The following is a 22,570-nucleotide window of genomic DNA, read 5'->3' as shown; positions in this document are numbered from 1 at the left end:
ATTATTTAAATCTTTTTACGGATGACAAAATGATACTTTAAGTAATATAATGATAAAAGCATATATGTGTGGCAATTGTTTATTTGTTTCATGAGATTTGTAAAAAAAAATTAGAGACATACTCGTATTAATGTATCTTATAGAGTGTATTAAGACGCATCAATACACGGATTAAGCAGAAAAACATGGGAATCCCAGCAGGAGATTGCAGGTCTGTCATTTTAATAATAGTTTATCATCATGAGCTCATTTCAGCGTTATTTTATGATCATATGAACCCGAATTCATACGATGCTTTACGCCGTATTGTTGTTTTTATGGTGTAGGAAAAAAGAGTCTTTGTTTATCTAGAGCTATTATTAACATGACTGTAATACAACAAGACCGAGTGTACAATTTAAAAAAGAACTTTAAAATTTTCTTTAAGGCCAACTTTAAAAATATGCAAGTTATTCTTTCCCAGACTAAGGGTTTTTTGTTGTTTTTTTTTTAATCTAGAATTTTTAGGTCATCTGAGTAACTCAGGTGACCTATTGCTATCCGTTTTCGTCCGTCGTCGTGTGTCGTGCGTCGTGTATTAACATTTGAATATTTTCATCTTCTTCTCTGAAACCACTGAACCAATTTCAACCAAATTTGATATACAGCATCTACGGGTAAAGGTGAACAAAAATTGTGAATTTTATGGTTCCCGCCCCCCTGGGGCCTGAGGGGTGGGACCAAAACCACTAAAATTATTGTAATCTTTAAAAATCTTCTTCTTGACTCCTGGACATCAAGCAGGCAAACTATTGACATGAATGTAATGAGCATTGAGTCCTCTACCAAAATTGTGAAATTCATGGCCCCAGGGTCAGGGGTTCTTAAGTTAGGGCGGGGCTATATAGATTATATAGTGAAAATGCATAATTTAAAAAAAATCTTCTTCTCTGCTCCTGGGTATTAAATAAACTAACTAAGTACATAGTTATGATGAGCAAGAGTGCCTCTTCCAAAATTTCGAATTTTATGGCCCCAGGGTCATGGGTTCTGGTGTTAAGGCGGGGCTCTTTTGGTTACATAGTGAAAATGCATTAATTCTTTTAAAATCTTCTCTGCTATTGGGTATTAAATAAACTAACCAAGCACATAATAATTATTATGATGAGCAAGAGTGCCTCTTTCAAAATTGTGAATTTTATGACCCCAGGGTCAGAGGTTCTGGTGTTAAGGCGGGGCTCTTTTGGTTACATAGTGAAAATGCATTAATTCTTTGAAAATCTTCTCTGCTCCTGGGTATTAAATAAACTATGTAAGCACATAATTATGATGAGCAAGAGTGTCTCTCTCAAAATTGTGAATTTTATGTATATATATTTATGATGATGAAAGGTGCATCTAGCGAAATGGTTACTAAGTATTTTTTATGCCCCCCCGGGTCGGGGGTGCGGATGGGTGGGGGTTATTTAGTCTGAAAATAAATTAATGCTTTGAAATCTGCTCTTTGGTATTAATCGACCATTTTATGATAAAATTTTGAAATATGTGGCCCCAGGGTCAGTGGTTCCTTTGGGATGAGGTGCACAACTGGTTATAAAGTGGAAGTGCATTTTCTCTTTGTTACTCTGATCTGCTTCTGTGTATTAAGTAAATAGAGTAAGCATGCTAAGTCTATAATTATGAAAAGCAATAATGCCTCTTTCAAAATTGTGAATTGCGAATTTCATGGTAATGTTTTCCCTCTCCTGACTGAGGGTAAAAGTTTTTAAAATAAAACAAACTGCAAATATGACTTCAAGTTAAAATTATTATAACTGAATAAAGGAATTGAATGTTTCCTGTAGAGTAAAAAAAAGATTTGAATAGGGGAAACAATCATTTTTTAAATGATTGTCTTGCAGAGCTATTGAACTTTAATCTTTACTCTAACAAATTGTTTCTCTCAAGCTGTTGCGAATTAAATGGCGAAAACAACCATTTTTTTATTATTTCAAATTAAAAATGAACAAAAATTGAACAAAACAGAAATTTGATTGAACAGTTTACAAATTTACCTATATCTAATCAATAAAGAAACAGCACTTCACACAATACTAGTGGGGTCTAATAACATTTTACTCTCCTGATTTATCTGCCCTTTTTAAGTTTCAAAGGCTGACGTTTAAAAAAAATCTGTAAAAAATACCTACAGATTGTGCTGAAAAATATATACATCGTGATGAAAAATGACAAAAGTGATATGTAAGTGTGTATCAAAGATTTTCAAGAACTTCCAATAGATTAAGATACTGAAATTGTCAAAGATAATGATAATTGCTTTCTTCAAGAGAATCAGCTGTCAAAGTTTGTTGAGCGTAGAAACGTCATTTCCGACGATTTTACCGATTGGAAACGATTTCGTCGAAATCTGTGAAACTGTAATATTTCTTTCATTGCTTTGAAAAACCTCTTGTTAAAGGTACAGTACAAAACAAAATTAAAAGAGAGGCAAAACCATAGTAATACATTTGAAATGTGTCGCATGAAGACAATCGTTGTCATTAAATTTTCACTATGTCCGCCAAGTACGCTCAGATGCAATATGTCTGTGACTGTTGTTGGTCCAATAAAACAGATGTTCAGAATTACTATACTGGCAAGTGTGACGGTGAAGCGCCTCTCGTCCTTCTGCCATCCTCCCTCCTGGTTATTGCGCAGGTTCAACATCAACCTCCGATTCCGGGCCTGGCGCACAGTTCTCACCAGCACAATGTTGATTACCGCAAGAACAATCAAGGGAATAAAATGGATGATTACCATCAGTGCGATTTCTATGATAAATGACATTAGACTTTGTTTGAATGCAGTTTCGACGTATTTCCCTTTGATAGGGTCTAATTCATACTGGAAAAATTTGTGAAGCGACATGAGGAGAGCTACAAATAATATAGATAATATTCGAATTATAGTTCCTCTTCTTCCACACTGTCCTCTAGCCCGAAGTGGATATTTCACATACAGAAAGCGCTCAACAGTCAACAAAACAACAATCCAAATGCTTGTTGCAGTTAGCAAGCTGACAAAAGGGATGAAAATGTAAATGTTGTACCACCGCCAGGCGTATTCAGTCGAATTTTCCCCTCGTATCATATAAGGAAAAGAAACCAGTAAAGCTAATAGATTAACTATGGTCAGAGCCTTCAAATTGATGTACGGGGATTGCTTGAGAGATTTCCGCATCAAAACTACCAGGCTAAAAGAATTTCCAATAATTCCGAAAACACAAATTGAAGGTGCCACGTATTTTGTACAAATCGTTCCAAAAATTTCCGCTAAATGACCTTCATTGGCTTCTATTCGACCAGCCGTGCGATTTATTTCGGAAAAGGTGTTGTTTGGAAAATGCATGTTCGACCCGGAATTAAAATCTAAAAATGAAAAAAAGGATGGTTACGTTTAACTTTCGTGTAATAACTGTGCAACTGAAAATAGTATATATTATGTTTACACCCCCTTTGTATTATGTTTACACCCCCGTTTTTAGCAATCCCTTTAATGTTTTTTTATTAACAAAATTTTGTATCTAAAAAGTCACATCCATTTCATACCATGAAGTTGTCGTAAATGAAATAGGCTCAGTGTGATTCCGTTAGTAAAAACAGATTTCATTATTGAAGAGCGGAGATAATTGTAAGTGGCTTAAAAAGATAATATAGATTCTCATTAGGATTATTGGCATTTCAATTTTAAAATTATACGACACATGCCCGCAGTTATATTCGACTTTATTAGTGTTCCTTGTATGTGAGATGAATAAAGAAAATTATACTTCAAAATGTAAATCCTAATTTAGGAAGAACCTACGAATAATACGAGGGTAAATCCAAAACCAATGCTACAACTATCATAAAAAGTTTTTAAAAATCTAATTTTATAAACAAAATTTTACATATTAATTTCCTTACTTTTTAAATTTTTGTCTGAAAATTTTATTGAGCTGTAACAGATACTGTTTAAAATATGAAGATAAACACGACGTTACGATTTTGTCTATCGCCGACCGGCAGGAATGTGACCGACGTCATTATAATGTTTTGTTTTGTTTTTGGGGTTTTTTTTGGGGAGGGGGAGTTATCGGTATATTCTTGCCGTGTAGCGAACGACGAGCCTAAACGTGTATTGAAAAGTATGTCGTATATCGTCATATATCTGAAATAAATTTTAAGACGAAAGTCAAAATAGAAAGAGGAACTTATTTAAACAAAAATGTTGATAACGTTCATTATCATTAATTACAGTTCTGAAAGCAGGAGATAGCAGACAATTTGACATTATATAAGCATCCCCAATTGAAAAAGTTTATTAATAATTAAACGCGAAGATGTGTTAGATTCAGTATTTTTTAAAAACATAATTCAATATTATGCATTTGATAGTGAGGGAAATATGAAGACTTATTCAGCCAAGAAAAATCATATTCCCCGAAAGCTTCGCCCGAGGGGAATATGATATTTCTTGGCTGAATAAGTTTTCACATACATGCCAACTTTCCCGATTTAGCAGTGGGATTGTTTTTATTATTCCCGATCAAAGCAAAATTGCCTTTGAAATGAAAAAAAAAATCACCCAAATTTTTTCGATTTTAAAAGTTTCACCGCTGAATTTTGACAATCGGGATAACAATTCTCTTGTTTATTCAATGCACACAGATAAGTTTCATTGTTTATTTAACCAGATGTTAATTAGGCCTAGCCACAGGAAATCACTTCACGCTTGGAAATACGCAGTTGTCCACTGGTGCAAGAAGCTTATAGCTAGGGGCAATCAGGTATTATCTTGTTGTTTTAAAGGGTATGCAAGGTGAAACACATAGATTAACAAGAAAATTGTTTGTCATTTTATTAAAAATATAAATTAAAGACAATAAAATGCAAATCAAACAATAAAAACGGAATCCAAAGAGATCGTTTTTTAAAAACGAAAGTAGAAATCTAATAAAGCATAACTGCTTATTTTATCTACCTATGATGAAAAATATTGTAAAGTTAACCAGTTAAAATATTATTAAAAAATTACGATGAAACAATCAAGTGTATGTCCCAAAAGTAATATGTTAGGTAGATCTATGTGCATGACTGAAGGAAATACCCACATGGCACCATCTGAGCCTGACAAATTTCATGACTGTAAAAAAAAATAATAATTCTGTTTTGGATAGGTGGTATAAATTTCTGTAAATTTAATATCTTATTAGAATTTCTAATTAATTGATATATAAATGAAAAAATGTTTCTAGAAACAGCTAGGACTTTACAGTATCATTTACCTCATTTATTTTTAGCCTTTGAAAAAAATGATTTTAAATTTGTACAATTTTCAATTTTTCACTAAATTCTGTCCTGGTAGAAAAAAAATTGTTTATATATGTAACTATATAAATACCCCTTCTTTAGTGAGAGAGGCACCTATTTTAGCAAAAATATTTCAATTTTGGAAAGAAAAACATTTTTTGTGTTAATTAGATTAACCCTTGAGTTTTATTGATAAGTGATATCAATATTATAAATAAAAAAAAAATCATTTCATAATTATTTAATTTCACGACAAAATGTCGCGAATTTAAAGCTTTGAAAATTGTCGTCACGCTCTAAATCCCCCATGGGAATTTTCAAAAGTTGGCATGTATGTTTTCATGTTTCCCGAACATTCATGCAGTGAATTGTTTATTATACCGAAACAAGCAAAACCTTTGAAATAAACATAAACTTTCAAATTCGGCACCTCTCTCAAATTCATTTTCATTTATTACGTAAAGTATCATCAGTTTTGTGACGTAAACCAGGCTATTGTGACTTCTACTTCTCTCGGGAGTTTTCGTTCAACGAACAGGAACTACATTGCGGGAAAATACACTAGGTGTTCCGAAGAGGTGGAATATGATGAAAAGCGTGCCGACGACTGGGAAATATGAAGTTTTACGGCCCGCTCACGTGATAATCTAGAACCAATCAGATAACGTGTTGTGTAGAATATTTATAATGAGGTATAATAATGACATTTACTTGCTTTAAAGTTTACTCACAATAATCAGGCTGCCATTAAGGAATTACTCATTTATACGCCGCGTTTCTCCTCGCAATTATTCTAAATCAGTGTAATCAGCGCAAGAAGCTCTGTTTCTGATCGATTCTTTAGTAAAGATTGAAAGTGTAACATTCGATTTTACATGAAGCTTTTAAACTTTTTTGATATTTCTATGTCTATAGAGTACGGTTATATTAGTCGCTTATTGTTTTAAGAGAGTTAAGTTTGTATAATGGATACGTACATGTAGAAGATTAAAATACGGTGAAGCTTTTTTCCTTAGAATCGTGCCTTGTCCTCCACTGGGTATTCAGCAATAATGTAGTGATGAAAGTACTGTAATCAATAGATCTTTAATATTTACTTTCAAAATCATTGAAAAAAAAACTATAATCAACCAGATTGCATACTGGTTTTGTCAAAAAGTTCCGGGGACAAATGTTGAATTTTCTTAAAGATATATATGCCGTATTAGTGTTTTATTGCTAAAGAAATAAATATATGCGGTGTCTCGTCAAGTTACATGTTACGTAATTTCTGCGATTAAGACAATTCCACTCCATCACTTTTAAAAGTTATGAAATATTATTTTGTAAAAATTATTTTCTCTCCGAGTCGGATATTAAACTGCCTCTTATTGAAATATTCATGAACACGTGGTCTCGCATGCTCACAGCAAACAATGGTCCAATCTCGTGAATGAGCCGAAAAGCATGATGGTCTACCACGATTTTACTACAAACACGTGGGTTAGGGAGATGTACGATGCGATTTCAAATGACGGCTGGAAAGCCAATTTATATTTTTTTTTAAACCTGTTTTAGAAAAATAGGAACAATAGTTACTAAGTTCACGGTTTAATTGAAAATTACCTCTATATCAATTCTCCTGTGCATTGATTGTAGAATGTGTATTGAGTAGCATACTGTACATGTATGTTTCGAAATTGTACACATTGTAAACATTGTCAATACGTGAGCACACCTCAGAGGTAGTTGTTTTTGTTCCGAGGAATATATAGTCACATGAAATTGTCTTTTCGCTGTCAGTACAGCACGGGGAAACTAAACAAACGGACCTGTACAATAGAGTGGGGAAAACTCTTATTTTTATCAGTAGTAGTAGTAGTAGTAGATGATAATGTACATAATGCATTAAGCGTGTAAATGCTTGGGAAAATGCACCACGTCTTTCCGAGAGCGATTTAAAAAAACTAGCCTGTTCGGAAAACACATGTAGCATTTATGTACTGAGTAGTAACCCATAAATGCATTAAATGCAACTCATTGACCTGATTGGTCGATTTGTCAGTCTTGTTGGTTCCTGGCTGAACAGACGTCACAAAAAATAGTTTCCTCGACCTGATGATTCTCGTGATGCTTTTCCCGCGCACATGCGCAGATCCAACATAAACGTCAGTCCTTTATAAATATGCATGAGAATATCGTGTTCTTTTCCCGACCAGTACTTTGTTAATACTGAATAATATTTCGTCGAATTTGCGAGAATGCTTCATTTTTGATAGCTTATCATACTTCAGAAATTTTTGTTTGGTTTCAGCTGTGCAAAAATACTGTTTAACACGGCATACATATCTTTAATAAAGTCCCCAAAGGCAAAGTGAATACGATAATATTTTAAGGGACTCCGACCCTCAGCCAGGAAGGACAACTCTTTAATTTATAATTCAATGCAAAAAGTCTTTAAATGAAGCTTGAAAATGAAATATTTTCATGCAACAATTTTCATTATATGCCTCTCAATGTGCTTCAAGGTTCTTTGCAAAGATCCATAAATCACTTCTAATTTCATATCATGTTAATAAACATTGGTATCTAAAAATGCTTTTTCAGGATAAAAATTTCTACTTTTAATTAGACCTTTCTGAGAAGTTCAAAGAACCTTGAAGCACATTGAGAGGCATATAATGAAAATTGTTGCATAAATGATTTAATTTTCATTTAAAGACTTTTTATATTAAATTATAAATTAAAGAGTTGTCCTTCCTGGCTGAGGATCGGAGTCCCTCAATATAGAACATGATTTTGTAATCAATATACAACACAACGACCAAAAAAAAAATAATATGCACACTATTTTATGAAAACTATAGGTACATGTATAAATACTTTGTACATGCAAGTGCACGGTCCAGTCTGATTTGATAATTATTTCATGATAACAAATCGAGTGAAATTGTAAAATTCTGATTACCGATACGTTGCAGGGTACGTATACACCGGCCCTCTCTACCCTGTAGATTTAAGTAATAAATAAACGAGATAAAGCATTATAAAGCAATTCTGAAAAGTTCCGAAGAATAATATTTTTTGTTCAAATTTTTGTTTTATACAATATTTTAATCTTGGGGTTAATTTTAAGTTGTATGGACTATATTAGGCCAGACGGAACAATGACACCCCCCTTTCGCAAAAAATAATTTGCCAATAAATAAATGATAGAAAACCTAAAATGTACCTACTTTATGCTTTCCACTTTATTAATTTCAATGCATTTTTTTGCTTGAACCCCCTCCCAACTGAAATTGCACTCCCTCCCAAATGCTTCTTAAGGCCATTTATGTACATTTACGTAAAACCCATGTATAATATATAACTTTACTCAAAACAGTTAACATAATATATTTTAAAATTGAACTGGGCGACGGTGGCAGACATTATTTTCTAAAGGATGATAAACACAAAAATGAGTCATTTTGAGGCTTTTCTGCATTAAACTTAGAAATGTACTAAATTAATGACGTCATATTTCCAGAACGATCCCACTTCATGCCATATTCTTTAATGTTTTATCATATCCATCTACTCAACTCTTGTTAAAGGCAGTTTCATAATTTTTTAAGAACATTAAATTTTAAGGACACAATAAAGCCCAAACCATACCTTACCTAACCTCCGACACATACTTTCATAGACATCATTAAATCATATTCAATTATTTTTTTATGATGATGAAATTACTTCAAATTTAATTTTTTGACCCAACCCCCGACACACACAAACACAATCTGATTACATTAAAGTTGATGCAATAAAATGTTTATGTTTTTTTTTTCTAGGGTATATCTGCAAATTTAATGAAAGGCAACTTTGTGCATACATGTTTTTAACAAAAAATCTTGTGAAATTGAAGAATGAAATTCGTCATAAGGTTTGTCTGAAGATTTATTATACTTAAGATAGTTTTGTGAAACAGCAGTGACAAATCTTATGATTGTCATAAGTCAGATCTTAAGATGACCGTAAGATCTATTTTAGGACAAATCTTACGATAGTTTTGTGAAACCCAGCCCAGGTCTTCTAACTAACTGTTTGAATGTTGAAAGGGCACTAATTGTATTCTTTTAGCAGATCTGTTTTTATATTCCTATGAAGAAAAAATAATTTGAACACTATGACATGGGAAGAAGAAAACACTTGCTGTGGCCTTCAACTCGACATCCCGATATCATGCCATTACATGTAGTTATATCCGAAAGTATGTAAAGTGTGAATGCCTAAGTGAATCAGAAATAAAAGACGCTATGTATTCTACAATGATGCTTCCAGTTTCAGCTTTCCTGCCCTAGTGGTTCTTGAGAAGAAGATTTTTAAAGATTTTTCCTGTATATTTCAATGTAAATCTTGGATTCCCTATTGAGACCCCGCCCTACCCTCATTGGTCATGAATAATACAATTTAGAATCTATAAAACCCCAGGATGCTTCCATATAAGTTTCAGTTTTTATGGCATAGTGGTTCTTGAGAGAATTTTAAAAGATTTTTCTATATATGTCAATGTAAAACTTGCATTCCCTATTGTGGACACGCCCTACCCCTGGGGGACCCCATCATGATTTGAATATATCATTAAGAGGCCAATGGGCCACCTCGCTTACCTGAATAGCTTTGACCATGCTGTTTTTTACTAAACTCCCCCTTGTAAAATCTTTTGTGACCACATCCTACCCATGGGTTATAATTTAGAAAATTTAAAATCTACTCTACTCCATAATGCTTTCGCATAAGTTTCAGCTTTCCTGGCTCAGTTGTTGTTTGAACAATTTAGAATCTACACTACCCATCAATGCTTCCACATGAGTTTCAGCTTCTCAGGCCTAGTGGTTCTTGAGAAGAAGATTTTTAATTGACCCAACCCTATTTTTGTCTTTTCTTGATTAAATCCCCTTGTGAGGAGACTTGGTCCTTCATTTTTATCAATTTAAACTACTCTTTACCTAAGGATGCTTTTGACCCAGTGGTTCGTGAGAAGAGGATTTTAAAATAGTTCTCCTGTATATATCAATGTAAAACTTGGATTCCTTATTGTGGCCCCGCCCTATTTCAGGAATCATGATTTTAACAATTTAGAATTTTCACTACCCCAGGTGCTTCCACATAAGTTTCAGCTTTTCTGGCCCGGTGGTTTTTGAGAAGATTTTAAAAGTTTTTTCCATATTTATTTCTATGTAAAACTTAGATTCCCTATTGTGGCCCCGCCCCATTCCCCGGAGGTCATGATTTGAACGATTTAGAATCTACACCACCCCTCGAGGCTTCCACATGAGTTTCAGCTTTTCTGACCTAGTGGTTCTTGAGAAGAAGATTTTTTAATTACCAACCCTGTTTTTGTCTTTTCTTGATTATATCCCCTTGTGAGGAGACTTGGTCCTTCATTTTTATCAATTTAAACTACTCTTTACCCAAGGATGCATTTGGCCCAGTGGTTCTTGAGAAGAGGATTTTAAAAGAGTTCTCCTGTATATATCAATGTAAAACCTGGATTCCTTATAATGGCCCCGCCCTCTTTCAGGGTCAAGATTTTAACAAATTAGAATTTTTACTACCCTAGGTGCTTCCACATAAGTTTCAGCTTTTCTAGCCCAGTGGTTCTTAAGAAGAAGATTGTTAAATGACTCCGCCTCTTTTGTCTTTTCTTGATTCTCTTTCCTAGTTAGGAAAATTGACCCTTTATTTTAACAACTTAAAATCCCCTTCATCCAAGGATGCTTTGTACCAAGTTTGGTTAAAATTGGCCTGCCCATTGGTTCATGAGTAGAAGTTGAAAATGTGAAAGGCTAACAGACATACAGGCGACGCACAACGGGTGATCAGTAAAGCTCACTTGAGCTTTCAGCTCAGGTGAGCTAACTATTAATTTTTTTCTAAACCACGTAAATATGTCAGCACGATTTTAAGGGATTTTGCAGCAGTGAACTCGTGTTACCTCAAGTGTTTAGAAGAAAGTTTATTCGTTTATGTATTGACCTTTTATGTATATTTCACACTGCCTAAATCGTGAAAGAATTGTCCAATAAGTACATCTGAGAACTCTACGTTCTGTCCACATGGGATTAGTTGTTTGACATTCTGATCCACTCCAAATTCTCTGCGACGTTAACTCTTTATCTCGTTTCTTCAAGACTCGAAGATAAAGATTATAACACCATTCATTACTTAAGTATGGCGAGGCATTATAAATGAAAAAGGAAGCACACTGGTTTTCAGAATTCCTAGACTAATAAAATTTTGTTCTGTTTTAAAAACTCCAAAATTCCCTCTAGAAACAATACTTCAAAAGACCAAGATAATGAAATCTTAAAAATTGATAAAAATCAATACAAAAGTTGCCGAACTTTATTAAACCTCGTTTCATAAATTTATGAGTTTTTTTTTTCCCATTGATAAATTCAATAATCCAGAAAACGAAAACATCTCTCAACGGGAAAATAAGCGGGGAAAATGCAAATTACGAAAACATAAATCTTCCTCAATTCAGGGAGAAATGGAGCTGGTGAGATTTGTGATCGTCATCTCATTTTTTCTGTACCCAATCATTCATGAAAAAAAAAATGCCCTATCACTTACAGGGTGTTGGAAAGAGGCTTCAAATTAAAGAGAATTTAAATACCTATCCGTTTGGAGTAATCGCGCCCGGCCTTAAAACAGTGCAAGTAAAATGTTTGAAATGAGTTAATTCAATATAATTTTGATTAAAAAATGTTGCCGTATTTTTATATAAACTAGCGTAAACACACGAAGTGCTGAAGTAAATATATTCTCTCTACTTACACATTTAACAACAAAAACGGATATTGCAGTTGTAAAAACCATAAAGAAGTGCTGCCTCAAAAACCATTAAATGTAAAGCGTTATCACACAGGTTTAAAATCCCACATGAAGGGCCTAGAAAATAAAAAAAATAGGAAATGTTAATTCTTTTAATTGATGTTTTTGTGATGTACCGAAAATGTTATGGATATTGTAATTGGTACTTAAAGTAGTTGACACTGAAGGATAAAAGCAGCGAATATAGGATTTTCAATTTTCAACATTTAACTTTTCCGATTTTTTTTTGGGGGAGCTTGTCAACTTTTTCAGGTAAATAAAAAAATTCTTTTCTCTGGCTGGCCCCCCCACTTTCAAAAACGATGCTATGCCACTGTCACAGGTCCCATATGCATATCCTACCAAAATAATTCAAATCAAGATCTATTTCATGATTAATTTACCTACATATTTACCACTGATATATAATTAAATCATCGATTTAGTTATAACACTTGTTCTTTATCATTATTTATGTTCTAAAGTTTACGGGGAATGCTATAACTCGTCTCTCTAACTCCATGTGTTATGGTATGCACCAGACTACGGAACATTTGAAATTTCATTGTGACAATATATTGTAAGTTAATGATATACTCAGTTAATAAAGCAAAATATGTTGTTTGAATAATTTCACCGTACAAATTGCTCTATTCACCAAGAAAGATTGCTACGTTTTATATTCTCTGTTATTTAAATCGCTGGATCCACCTAACATTCTTCTCTGCAAGCTTTGATGCTATTTATTTTTGGAATGCGCAGTACTATGCGCGAAGCCACTTGGCAGTTTTTCCACTGTCATGGCGGCGGAGGTTACCTGTCCTTGTAATTCCTAGCGGCAGCGACTGGAATCAAGGGCAGAGAACCAGTGCTAAAATACCTATCCGTTTGGAGTAATCGCGCCCGGCCTTAAAACACTGCAAGTAAAATGTTTGAAATGAGTTAATTCAATTTAATTTGATTAAAGAAGTATTGCTGTTTTTTTTTATATAAACTAGATGAACACACGCGCAAGCGTGGGGAATTAAGAAATGAATTTAATTTTATATACATGAGGTTTATATAAAAACTAAACATTGATTTCATGACGCGTTAGCGCTTTTAAAATATGCCGAAGAACTTGTTGAATATATACCTCATGTAACTTAAAAAATTGGTTCATTTCTTATATTTACATTATGTTTGTGATGACTTGCCATAAATTTATGCCGTTCAACTGTCATTTTTAAAACAAAACAGGGTGCATTTATTTTTTGTTTTTGTATCAAGAGCTCGCAAAATAATTAAAATATTTCATGCTTATTCCATACATACCTTTGTATTCATAGAAAATATACTGCATTTTATTTTGTAAAGAATCATAGGGGAAATTTATTGGAAATGTAAATATTTGAATTTATATTTATTTACCATTAACAACAAAAAATATTGCAGTTGTAAATTGTAGTTTTTCCTGACAGACTACAGGGTTATAGAAGGTTTAAAATCCCACATGAAGTAGAAATTTAAAAAAGTTCTTTTAATTGATGTTTTTGTGAAACCTCATACAATGTTATGGATATTGTACTTCAGATGTTTTTATTTCATTTTCATGAAGGATAAAAGCAGCGAATATACACAATTTTCACATAAATTGATTTTTGTTGGGGGAGGGGATAGGGGGTGGGGTGATGGAGAGGGGTATAAATTCAGGTACTTGGGTCCTGGTTTATAATTATTAATTATATATGTACTTATCGATATGTAAAAAGTTTTTTTTTACCATATTAATAACGTACATACATGTACATATTCATAAACCAAAACCCAAGTACCTGTGTAAAAATTAGCTTTAATATTTATTTATTAATTAATTAGGACCCGAGCGATCTACTTGGCTCGTACTTGGTTCATGCCCAAGTCTTATGTGGACAATAATGAATGCAAAATATACAGATCAAAAGCAAAATATGCAAATATTTAAATGTGCATCAGTTTTTGATTTGGCTATAAAAATGTCAGTGTATAGGAACGTGACTACTCAAAAATAGAAATTTCTGTGAAATTCTTCTCCAAAGCCACTTGCTAATACCTGCCACTTGGCAATACCAAAGGCTATTTCTAGCTACTTGGCTAAACAGACGCAATTTGGTAACTCGATAAGCTTATACAAATGCCACTTGGTTTCTAGCCACTTGTCTATACCCGTCATCTGGGTAACCCAAAGGTTTTGCCAATTGACAAAATCAAGAATTTACACGTGTCATTAACTCGTCTTCAACTTACATTCCTCGCTGTCAGAATATACCATACCTTATACATTTGACAATTATGTTACTCCTTAACCAATTTAGACATTTGTTTATCTATATAATCCTTTTATTGCGTGGACCCTGAGGTCCACGCAAGTAAATATTTAAGCGAGGTTAAACCGGATGTCATGGGCAAACGACAAGCTACGCTTGCGCGAGAATGCTAGCGAGTTCGAACATTAGGCAACTTGCCCGTAGAATAATTCGCCCTACTCGAATTAGAATATGCCGTTCATTGGCAAATCGCTCTTTTAAATCCGCATATCGTATTTATATATTCATCGGCGGATCCGAATTTCTCTTATATGCATGTACGTTTATAAAAAAACTAAACATTGATTCTATGACACAAACATTTTAAAAAGTAGGAAGAACCTGCAGAATATAGATACATGTAACCAACTTGAATAACGTCATTCACACAAGTTCTAGCCTTTAAAAGACAACAAGTTTTCACCGGCATTAATAATTAGTTTTGTGCATCAAGGCTTAATTAAATATTTCAGCAATCCAAATACCGTTTGATATAGGTATGTAGCAAAAGTTTTTAATATGAGGGAGGGGGGGGGGGCTCAGAAAAAAAATCTGCGTACTACAGAGCTGTGCTTTACATGTACAGTCAGATCTATTTTTTCCATGATAGATTTCTTGCGTATAAATCCAGAACAGGTGTCAAGTCCCAGCCATTATGGATTACATGTATCAAAATAGCCCGATTTTTTAAGGACAGATGTTACAAACTTTTGTCAGAAATTTTGAAAATAACAACTTGGGTCATGTTTTAATGAATAAAATTAACAAGTTTCACCGCGTGGTTGCAGAAAATAGAATTTGAAGAGAAAAATATTTGCATAGAATGATAAGGATGGTTTCAGAAGGGTAGAATTTTGAACACCACAGAAGGTTTACAATTTCTTTATATTCTAGAAATTTATTTGCATCATTTGCAATGAAATTAGGTCGAAAAATATATATACCAATCCAGACATCCATTTTTTATTTGTATCATCTGTCCTTAAACTGACAAAACTAAAGGCTAATCGGAGATAAAAATTTAACAATTTTGCTTTGAGACTACAATCAGTCATAAGAAGGCAGATCATTGTAGAAAATGTGAACAAACCTACATGAATATTCACTACACCTAGAAATTTTCTTGAATTGAATTTCGGTTGGAAACACATGCATATGGTCCACGTATTGCAGTCCTTTTTTTTAAAGCAACTTGTTAAAAATATTAATGGCTTTCCCGGATACAATATGCTTCTAATGATTTCCAAGCATACTTTCTTGTCTTAATCAAATTATTGTTTTTATTGTATTTTTATTTATATAACATCATTGTTGTAAAAATATTTTATCAAATAACCCGTTAATTACATTATATACAATTATTTATTGTTTTAAACAATATAGCACAAAGGAGATAACGCTAAACCGTTTCATGATGTTCTAAAAGCTTCCGTCAATATTGAGATCGGTGATTGACGAAAATAATTTGCACTTTTCGCTTTTTAATAGGTTATAGAACAGAACATTTACAAGACGGCAATACAAGAATCTGTCAATCAAACAAAATATGTTTTCCTTGAATAATTAAATTTAAAGTATTAGAAATAACGTGTTTCCAATAACCCTACAAAAAATCAGTGTGCCTTTACTGCATATTGTCCGTCTACACTATCAGTTGTGGAATACTGATCCAGATGTATATTCAGATTGTTTATATTAAAAGTTTATGTGATACTAGTATCTAATTCTCACATTTTCAAATTTCAGAAAAAATTGTATTATCATGAGCTCACAAACATGTATAAATCTTAATTATTAAAATTCCGCCTCTCAAAATTAAAAAGTCATAAGTTGAATGAAACTGGATGTTTATGAAAAGTAGGTCAAAGGTCAAGGTCAGGTTAACTGTAATGCTTGTACATAAATTTTTCTTAAGGTATTATGACAAACAGTGCACAAGCTAATTAGCATAGTCTTAACTCTGAAATGTTAAAAATATCCCTGTATATCGGCAATATAATATCCATGAACTTTGAAAAGTAGGTCAAAGATCAAGGTCAAGGGTCACGAGATTGATAATCATGGTATTTACAAAACCCATGGTGCAAAGTAGTATATGTGCAAAATATCACTTTTGGAGATAAAGGGTGTGACAGATGGACGGACGGACTGACAGACCGGTAAAGTGATCCATAAGTGCCGCTTTGCTCTGTAGGCGACACAAAAAAGTTATCTTTTAATGATATCTATTACAAAAGAACATCAAAATTAATTGCAAAATGAAAGAATTAAGCTTTACGCATTTATATCTTCTAGTTCTTACATCGCGGTTGATGTTAATAAGCTATCAACGGTATCATATCTTGATTGGCTTGCCAGAAACAAAAGCTTTTTAAAGGTTCCCTTAATCAATATATGTACCGTAAAAGCAATTTTACCGATGATTCAGTTTTGCAATTATGAGGGACAAATTTGCATTTTGCAAGCGATTCATTTCTTTTCGGTGGCCATAGCTATTTTTCTGGATATGCATCTGTCGTTAACATTTCTTAATGTTAAAAATGTTAGGAGGGGGGGGGGGGGGTAAAATCTTTTAATTCGCGTCTGCCTTAAATAATCTCTTATTCTCTATATTACCAGTTCTTAATCAAAAATATATTAAAAAGTATATTAAAATATCTTCAGACATATGAGATTCGACATATGTCGACACGATATATAACCCAGCGAGTATAAAAAATAACACTAGAGTCTGATCATGATACATCTTGTTTCATATTTGGATATTTACTGGTAAAAGACGTTAATGGTGACCAAACAACAAAGCTAAATGATGAATATGATGACTTTTCAGTCATAAACTTCCCTTACTTTTGCAGCATTATACCTTCATAAGCTGCATACGGGGACTCTACATTTCAGTTGATTCGATACGGAAAAGACTTCACTGCATGAACGATTTCTATAACTAGGAAAGTTATTTACAAACAACTTGATGAAACAAGAATCTCAACAGTCTTGTTTAAAGTTATGTCGCAAGTACTATAGAATTAAATGTTTGATACAATGACTTTGTCAGCAAAACATTCATCAAACCAGAAGTCTCTGTCGAGACTGTAGCTCTACTGGTTTGTACTTATCAAAAACCATTGCACTATTTTATGTATCTTTGTGTAGTTTACTTGGGTGCCAACTTATTTTGGAATCAATCTAAAACTGTAGAAAGAGTAGCGTTTTAAAGGAATTTCACAGAAAATTCTATTTTTAGTAACCATGGTAACACCGTTCATCAAAATCAAAAACCGATGCACTATTCTATGTATCTTAGTGTAGTCTACTTGTGTGCCAAGTTATATTGAAATCAGACCAAAACTGTAGAAGGAGTAGCGTTTTAAGGAATTTCACAGAAATTCCTATTTTTAGTAACCATGGCAACACGGTTCATCGAAATTAAAAACCGATGCACTATTCTATGTATCTTGTGTAGTCTACTTATGTGCCAAGTAATATTGAAATCAGACTAAAATTGTAGGAGGAGTAGCGTTTTGAAAAATTGTTTACAGACAGACGGACAGACAGACAGACAGACGGACGGACGCCGGACGCATTACTATCGCATAAGCTCTTCTGGTCTCTGACCAGTAGAGCTAAAAATCAAATGACTTTTTCATTTTCAGGCCATTATGTACAAATACCGAATTGCAAAGAATATATCCCTTACTTCCAGAAATGACAATTAAAGGTCGAGATTTTTAACCGTACGGTTTTCTCAGGTAAGGGGAGGGACTAAATTTTACATGCGTGGCACCCCGAGGCATTGACGGTCGTGCAGACCGTGGGAAGCGCTAATCACTATACACAAACAGTGTACACAGGAAGTCCATGGGTATTACCTGTACAGCTTGATGGCCTACTGTTCATCATAAAATTAGTAGAATTCGTAAATAAAAAAAATATCAATATTAAGTAATTAATTATAATTGTAAAATTTCGTAATTTCAGTCTCATATCTAATATCAAACAAACAGGAATCTCGCAGGCCGACTTGTTCTAAAAAAATACCTAAGGTATGATGTACGTCACATGTACAGCAGCAACGACTTGAGTTCGTTGTAAAAAAAAAATCATTATGGAGTACAAGTATATTTTCAAAAGTAAAATACTCATCCTTGTCTGTCCCTTTCAAAATCTTAACCAGAAGTCTCTGTCGAGACTGTAGCTCTACTGGTTTGTACTTACCAAAAACCATTGCACTATTTTATGTATCTTTGTGTAGTTTACTTGTGTGCCAACTTATTTTGAAATCAAACTAAAACTGTAGAAGGAGTAGCGTTTTAAAAGAATTTCACAGAATATTCTATTTTTAGTAACCATGGTAACACAGTTCATTGAAATCAAAAACCGATGCACTATTCTATGTATCTTAGTGTAGTCTACTTGTGTGCCAAGTTAAATTGAAATCGGACCAAAACTGTAGAATGAGTAGCGTTTTAAAGGAATTTCACAGAAAATTCTATTTTTAGTAACCATGGCAACATTGTTCATCAAAATCAAAAACCGATGCACTATTCTATGTATCTTAGTGTAGTCTACATGTGTGCCAAGTTATATTGTAATCAGACCAAAACTGTAGAAGGAGTAGCGTTTTAAAGGAATTTCACTTCTATTTTTAGTAACCATGGCAACACCGTTCATCGAAATCAAAAACCGATGCACTATTCTATGTATCTTAGTGTAGTCTACTTGTGTGCCATGTTATATTGAAATCAGACCAAAACTGTAGAAAGAGTAGCATTTTTCAGGAATTTCACAGAAAATACTATTTTTAGTCACCATGGCAACACCGTTCATAGAAATTAAAAACCGATGCACTATTCTATGTATCTTAGAGTAGTCTACTTGTGTGCCAAGTAATACTGAAATCAGACTAAAATTGTAGGAGGAGTAGCGTTTTGAAAAATTGTTTACAGACAGACGGACAGACAGACAGACAGACAGACGGACGGACGCCGGACGCATTACTATCGCATAAGCTCTTCTGGTCTCTTACCAGTAGAGCTAAAAACTATTCATAATTATTGTAAATATAGTAACATTTAGAGCTTCGATCACCGTCAAATAGTAACAGTTACATGTCGTTTGTATAAAAAGTCGCGTGGTCCTATTTTTAGCAATTGTACATTTGTATCCTATTGTGAAAAATTCGCGATAACGATGGTTTTGTAAAGTTAAAATTACATACAAGTATGTGTGTATTTTAAGTAAATTTAGATTATAATTAAACAACTTAAAACAAAATATTAAATCATTGCTAACATATGTATTTCTTTCAAAACTATTTTTAACAACTGTGGCCTTGAACGGAGGTAACAATGCAACCCACGAAGCAAGAAATGCTCGGTTCTAAAAAGGAAAAGAAAAGAAAGAAACTCTTAATTCTTTAATACTTGTTCAGGCGAAGTTGTTACTTACAATGTATCAGATTTATTTGTTTTCATCCCTAGTTATCCATTACATGCAAAAGTGTTACCAGCTTATTTTCTTCTTTATTTTCATCGTAATTTTTCGCCGCGTCTCAAAACAATAATCATTTTTAATTTTTACGAGTGAAAACATGATTTCATTCACCTATGCAATTTCCATTAGTAAAAATATACATAATCCTGATTTATTTTATTGAATTACATATACAGTGAGATGAAATTCATTTTGAATGACATGTTTGCAATACAGATAATTAATTAATATATGATCAAGCTGAAATTGTTTGCATCGAAATGGCTTTCTTATTGCGATGGTAATTTAGCGGTAAACATCAGAAGACCGAAAGTTAATTTGATGGTGGCCACGCGTGTCAAACAAGGTGAAAGAGATGTACACAGGGACTAGTAGCTAACTGTCAATCAATTTCAAGTATCCAATGATGGACTTTAATTTATTTGACTGACAGGAGGATATAGACCAGGTAAATCTGAAGGCGGTGCTTATTATCTCGGGCTTTAAGGAGCACAAGACGAATGTGACCGGTCCACAGGAAATGCTTTCACCTCGATACCACCTGATCCTACGTCTTAATATTTTAAAGGTCAGTGTGGCACTGCTCCTGATTTGTATTTGACTGGATTTTCGAGCTTGAAAACTGTCTGTTATCTTGAAATATTTAATCATCAATAAATAAGGTACCTGCTTTCTTTTTTGTAAAATTGAATGTTGGACGTTATGAAACAAGTGACAAAACGCAGAAGGTTGTGCAAGTTTTAAAAACGTTTATTAGCCACTAACTAATCAATGACTCGATGCTTCTCAAAAGTGTTTACCAAACAAACAAATGAAAAAAGAATGGAAAAGCAAAATCTTGTTGAAATCTGTGGGAGTTTGCTTTCATAATGAGATTTAGTAAAATGCCAATAAAATTCACGCAGATTTTTAACGACGAATAATAGGCCCGTGCATATTAACAGCAGTTTTAATGTCTAGTTACTTCAAAGGTTGAATGTGAATGGTCTTATGACTATTTAAGCAGGTAAAACATCTAATGCAACTTTTGGTTATTTGCATCGTCTGTTTGAGATACGTACGGCCGATACAGATCTTTATCGGTTATTTTATCGGCTATTTTAGCCCTCTTGTAGGAAGAGGGATAAATAGGCTTTGCCTGCTGCCCGAACCCATTCACTTTATGTGAATAAAATTTTGTATAGATAAAAAAAAAATACAGATCTTTAGCAATAAATTATTGTTTTATTTTCAACTATATGCAATACCTATTTTTTTTTTTTAGATTAAGAAGTTACCAAAAAGTGAACTTTAATTTAAGGAGACCGACTATAGTTTCCATTGCGCAATTTTCGCGCATCACAGTAAAATGAAGCGTATTTGTTGTTTTAATGCAACTTTTTTCTCTTAATTATTAAAATTAAACAAAATTAAGAAATTATAGGTATAAAAATGTAATTAGAATTTGATATAACTGATTATTTAACCGATTTTGCAATTGAAAGGTAGGTTGACGTCGCTGCAGTGTCTTTTTGACGTTATGGTAATCTGAAGCTCTTTAAGAAAGGGGTAATAAAAATATCATTACAGAAAAAGTAATAAACATACGCTCTTGAAATTTAAAACGTAGAAATTTTAGAATATATCCAATATTTTTATTATGTTTGCTTGTGAATCCATTGTTTACGTCATATTTTGTAGTACTCTATAAAAATGGTAAAATTTTCTAATTTTTTTGCATTTTGAGATGCCCCCTCTCTTAACAAGACGGAAGAAATTTGTGTTTCTTACATATATTGTAGCATATAGTATTACTCATAAAATATGATAGTTTGAACAAAATGTCTATTGTAGTATTTGTATAATTTGCTTTAAAGTGCTAAAAATTGGCATTTTCCTATCTAATCCTATAGTAAATGTACTTGTATTTTGATACGGTCCCTCAAAAATACCTGGATGGTAGATTTTTCCCAAATCTTTGCATGTACACTGAAGTTAATGTAAGTTAAATATGGTATAAAAATGAAGGGTTTCGCTATTGTAGTTTTCATACAATAAAACTATAGTCGGCCCCCTTGAATACAAAAACAATCGTACAAATAAAATCTTTACGCATTTTTGTTAGATAACTTACAGTATTTGTTCTAATTACCTTTTTTCTTTTGCTACATTCCTTAATGAATTCCACTGACAGATTGTTGAGAAAAAAACCCGTCTGTTCTCACACTTCCGTACTTACGACGTAAACTGTCTACTGAAAACCTTCATTGATTTCCTTATTACTATGCCATTCAGAGGGATGCAGTTCTTGAGATCTATTGGATGAAATTTTGTTATTGGTTGTTTGCCTACAAACCTTCTGAATGTTGCATTGGGACTGATGTTACTTTTGAATTCTACACCTTTTCGGAATATCGTACAAGTAATTTCTACCACACTGGGATCAACTTGTAAACAAGCAACCATTATGGGCTTTTTTATCAGCTGTGAGAATGATCACTTTCTTCCAATTATCAGTGATGTCAGACCAATGTCTGTATGTATTTTACTGCACACAAGCGAGTTTAAAATCCAGTGAAATTGGCTACATAACACAGATATGCATTGGTTGAATACTCATTA

General features: G+C 33.2%; 1 protein-coding gene across 1 annotated transcript; it reads right to left on the bottom strand.

Moving 5' to 3' along the window:
• Nucleotides 1–1,941: 1,941 nt before the first annotated feature.
• LOC134275073 (probable G-protein coupled receptor B0563.6) lies at nt 1,942–22,167 on the bottom strand. Its single transcript, XM_062757312.1, has 2 exons — nt 22,101–22,167; nt 1,942–3,386 (listed from the first exon to the last, which is right to left on the bottom strand). Exon 2 carries the CDS (start codon nt 3,364–3,366, stop codon nt 2,311–2,313), a length of 1,056 nt encoding a protein of 351 aa, XP_062613296.1. The 5' UTR covers nt 3,367–3,386; nt 22,101–22,167; the 3' UTR covers nt 1,942–2,310.
• Between the last annotated feature and the right edge of the window lie 403 nt (nt 22,168–22,570).

The sequence above is a fragment of the Saccostrea cucullata genome, unplaced genomic scaffold (assembly GCF_032062105.1).
Source record: "Saccostrea cucullata isolate Sc308-1 unplaced genomic scaffold, CSIRO_AGI_Scuc_v1 ctg363, whole genome shotgun sequence".
In the NCBI taxonomy this organism is placed as follows: Eukaryota; Metazoa; Mollusca; class Bivalvia; order Ostreida; family Ostreidae; genus Saccostrea; species Saccostrea cuccullata.
The sequence above is the reverse complement of the archived record's forward strand: the minus strand, read 5'-3'. Positions and strand labels throughout refer to the sequence as shown.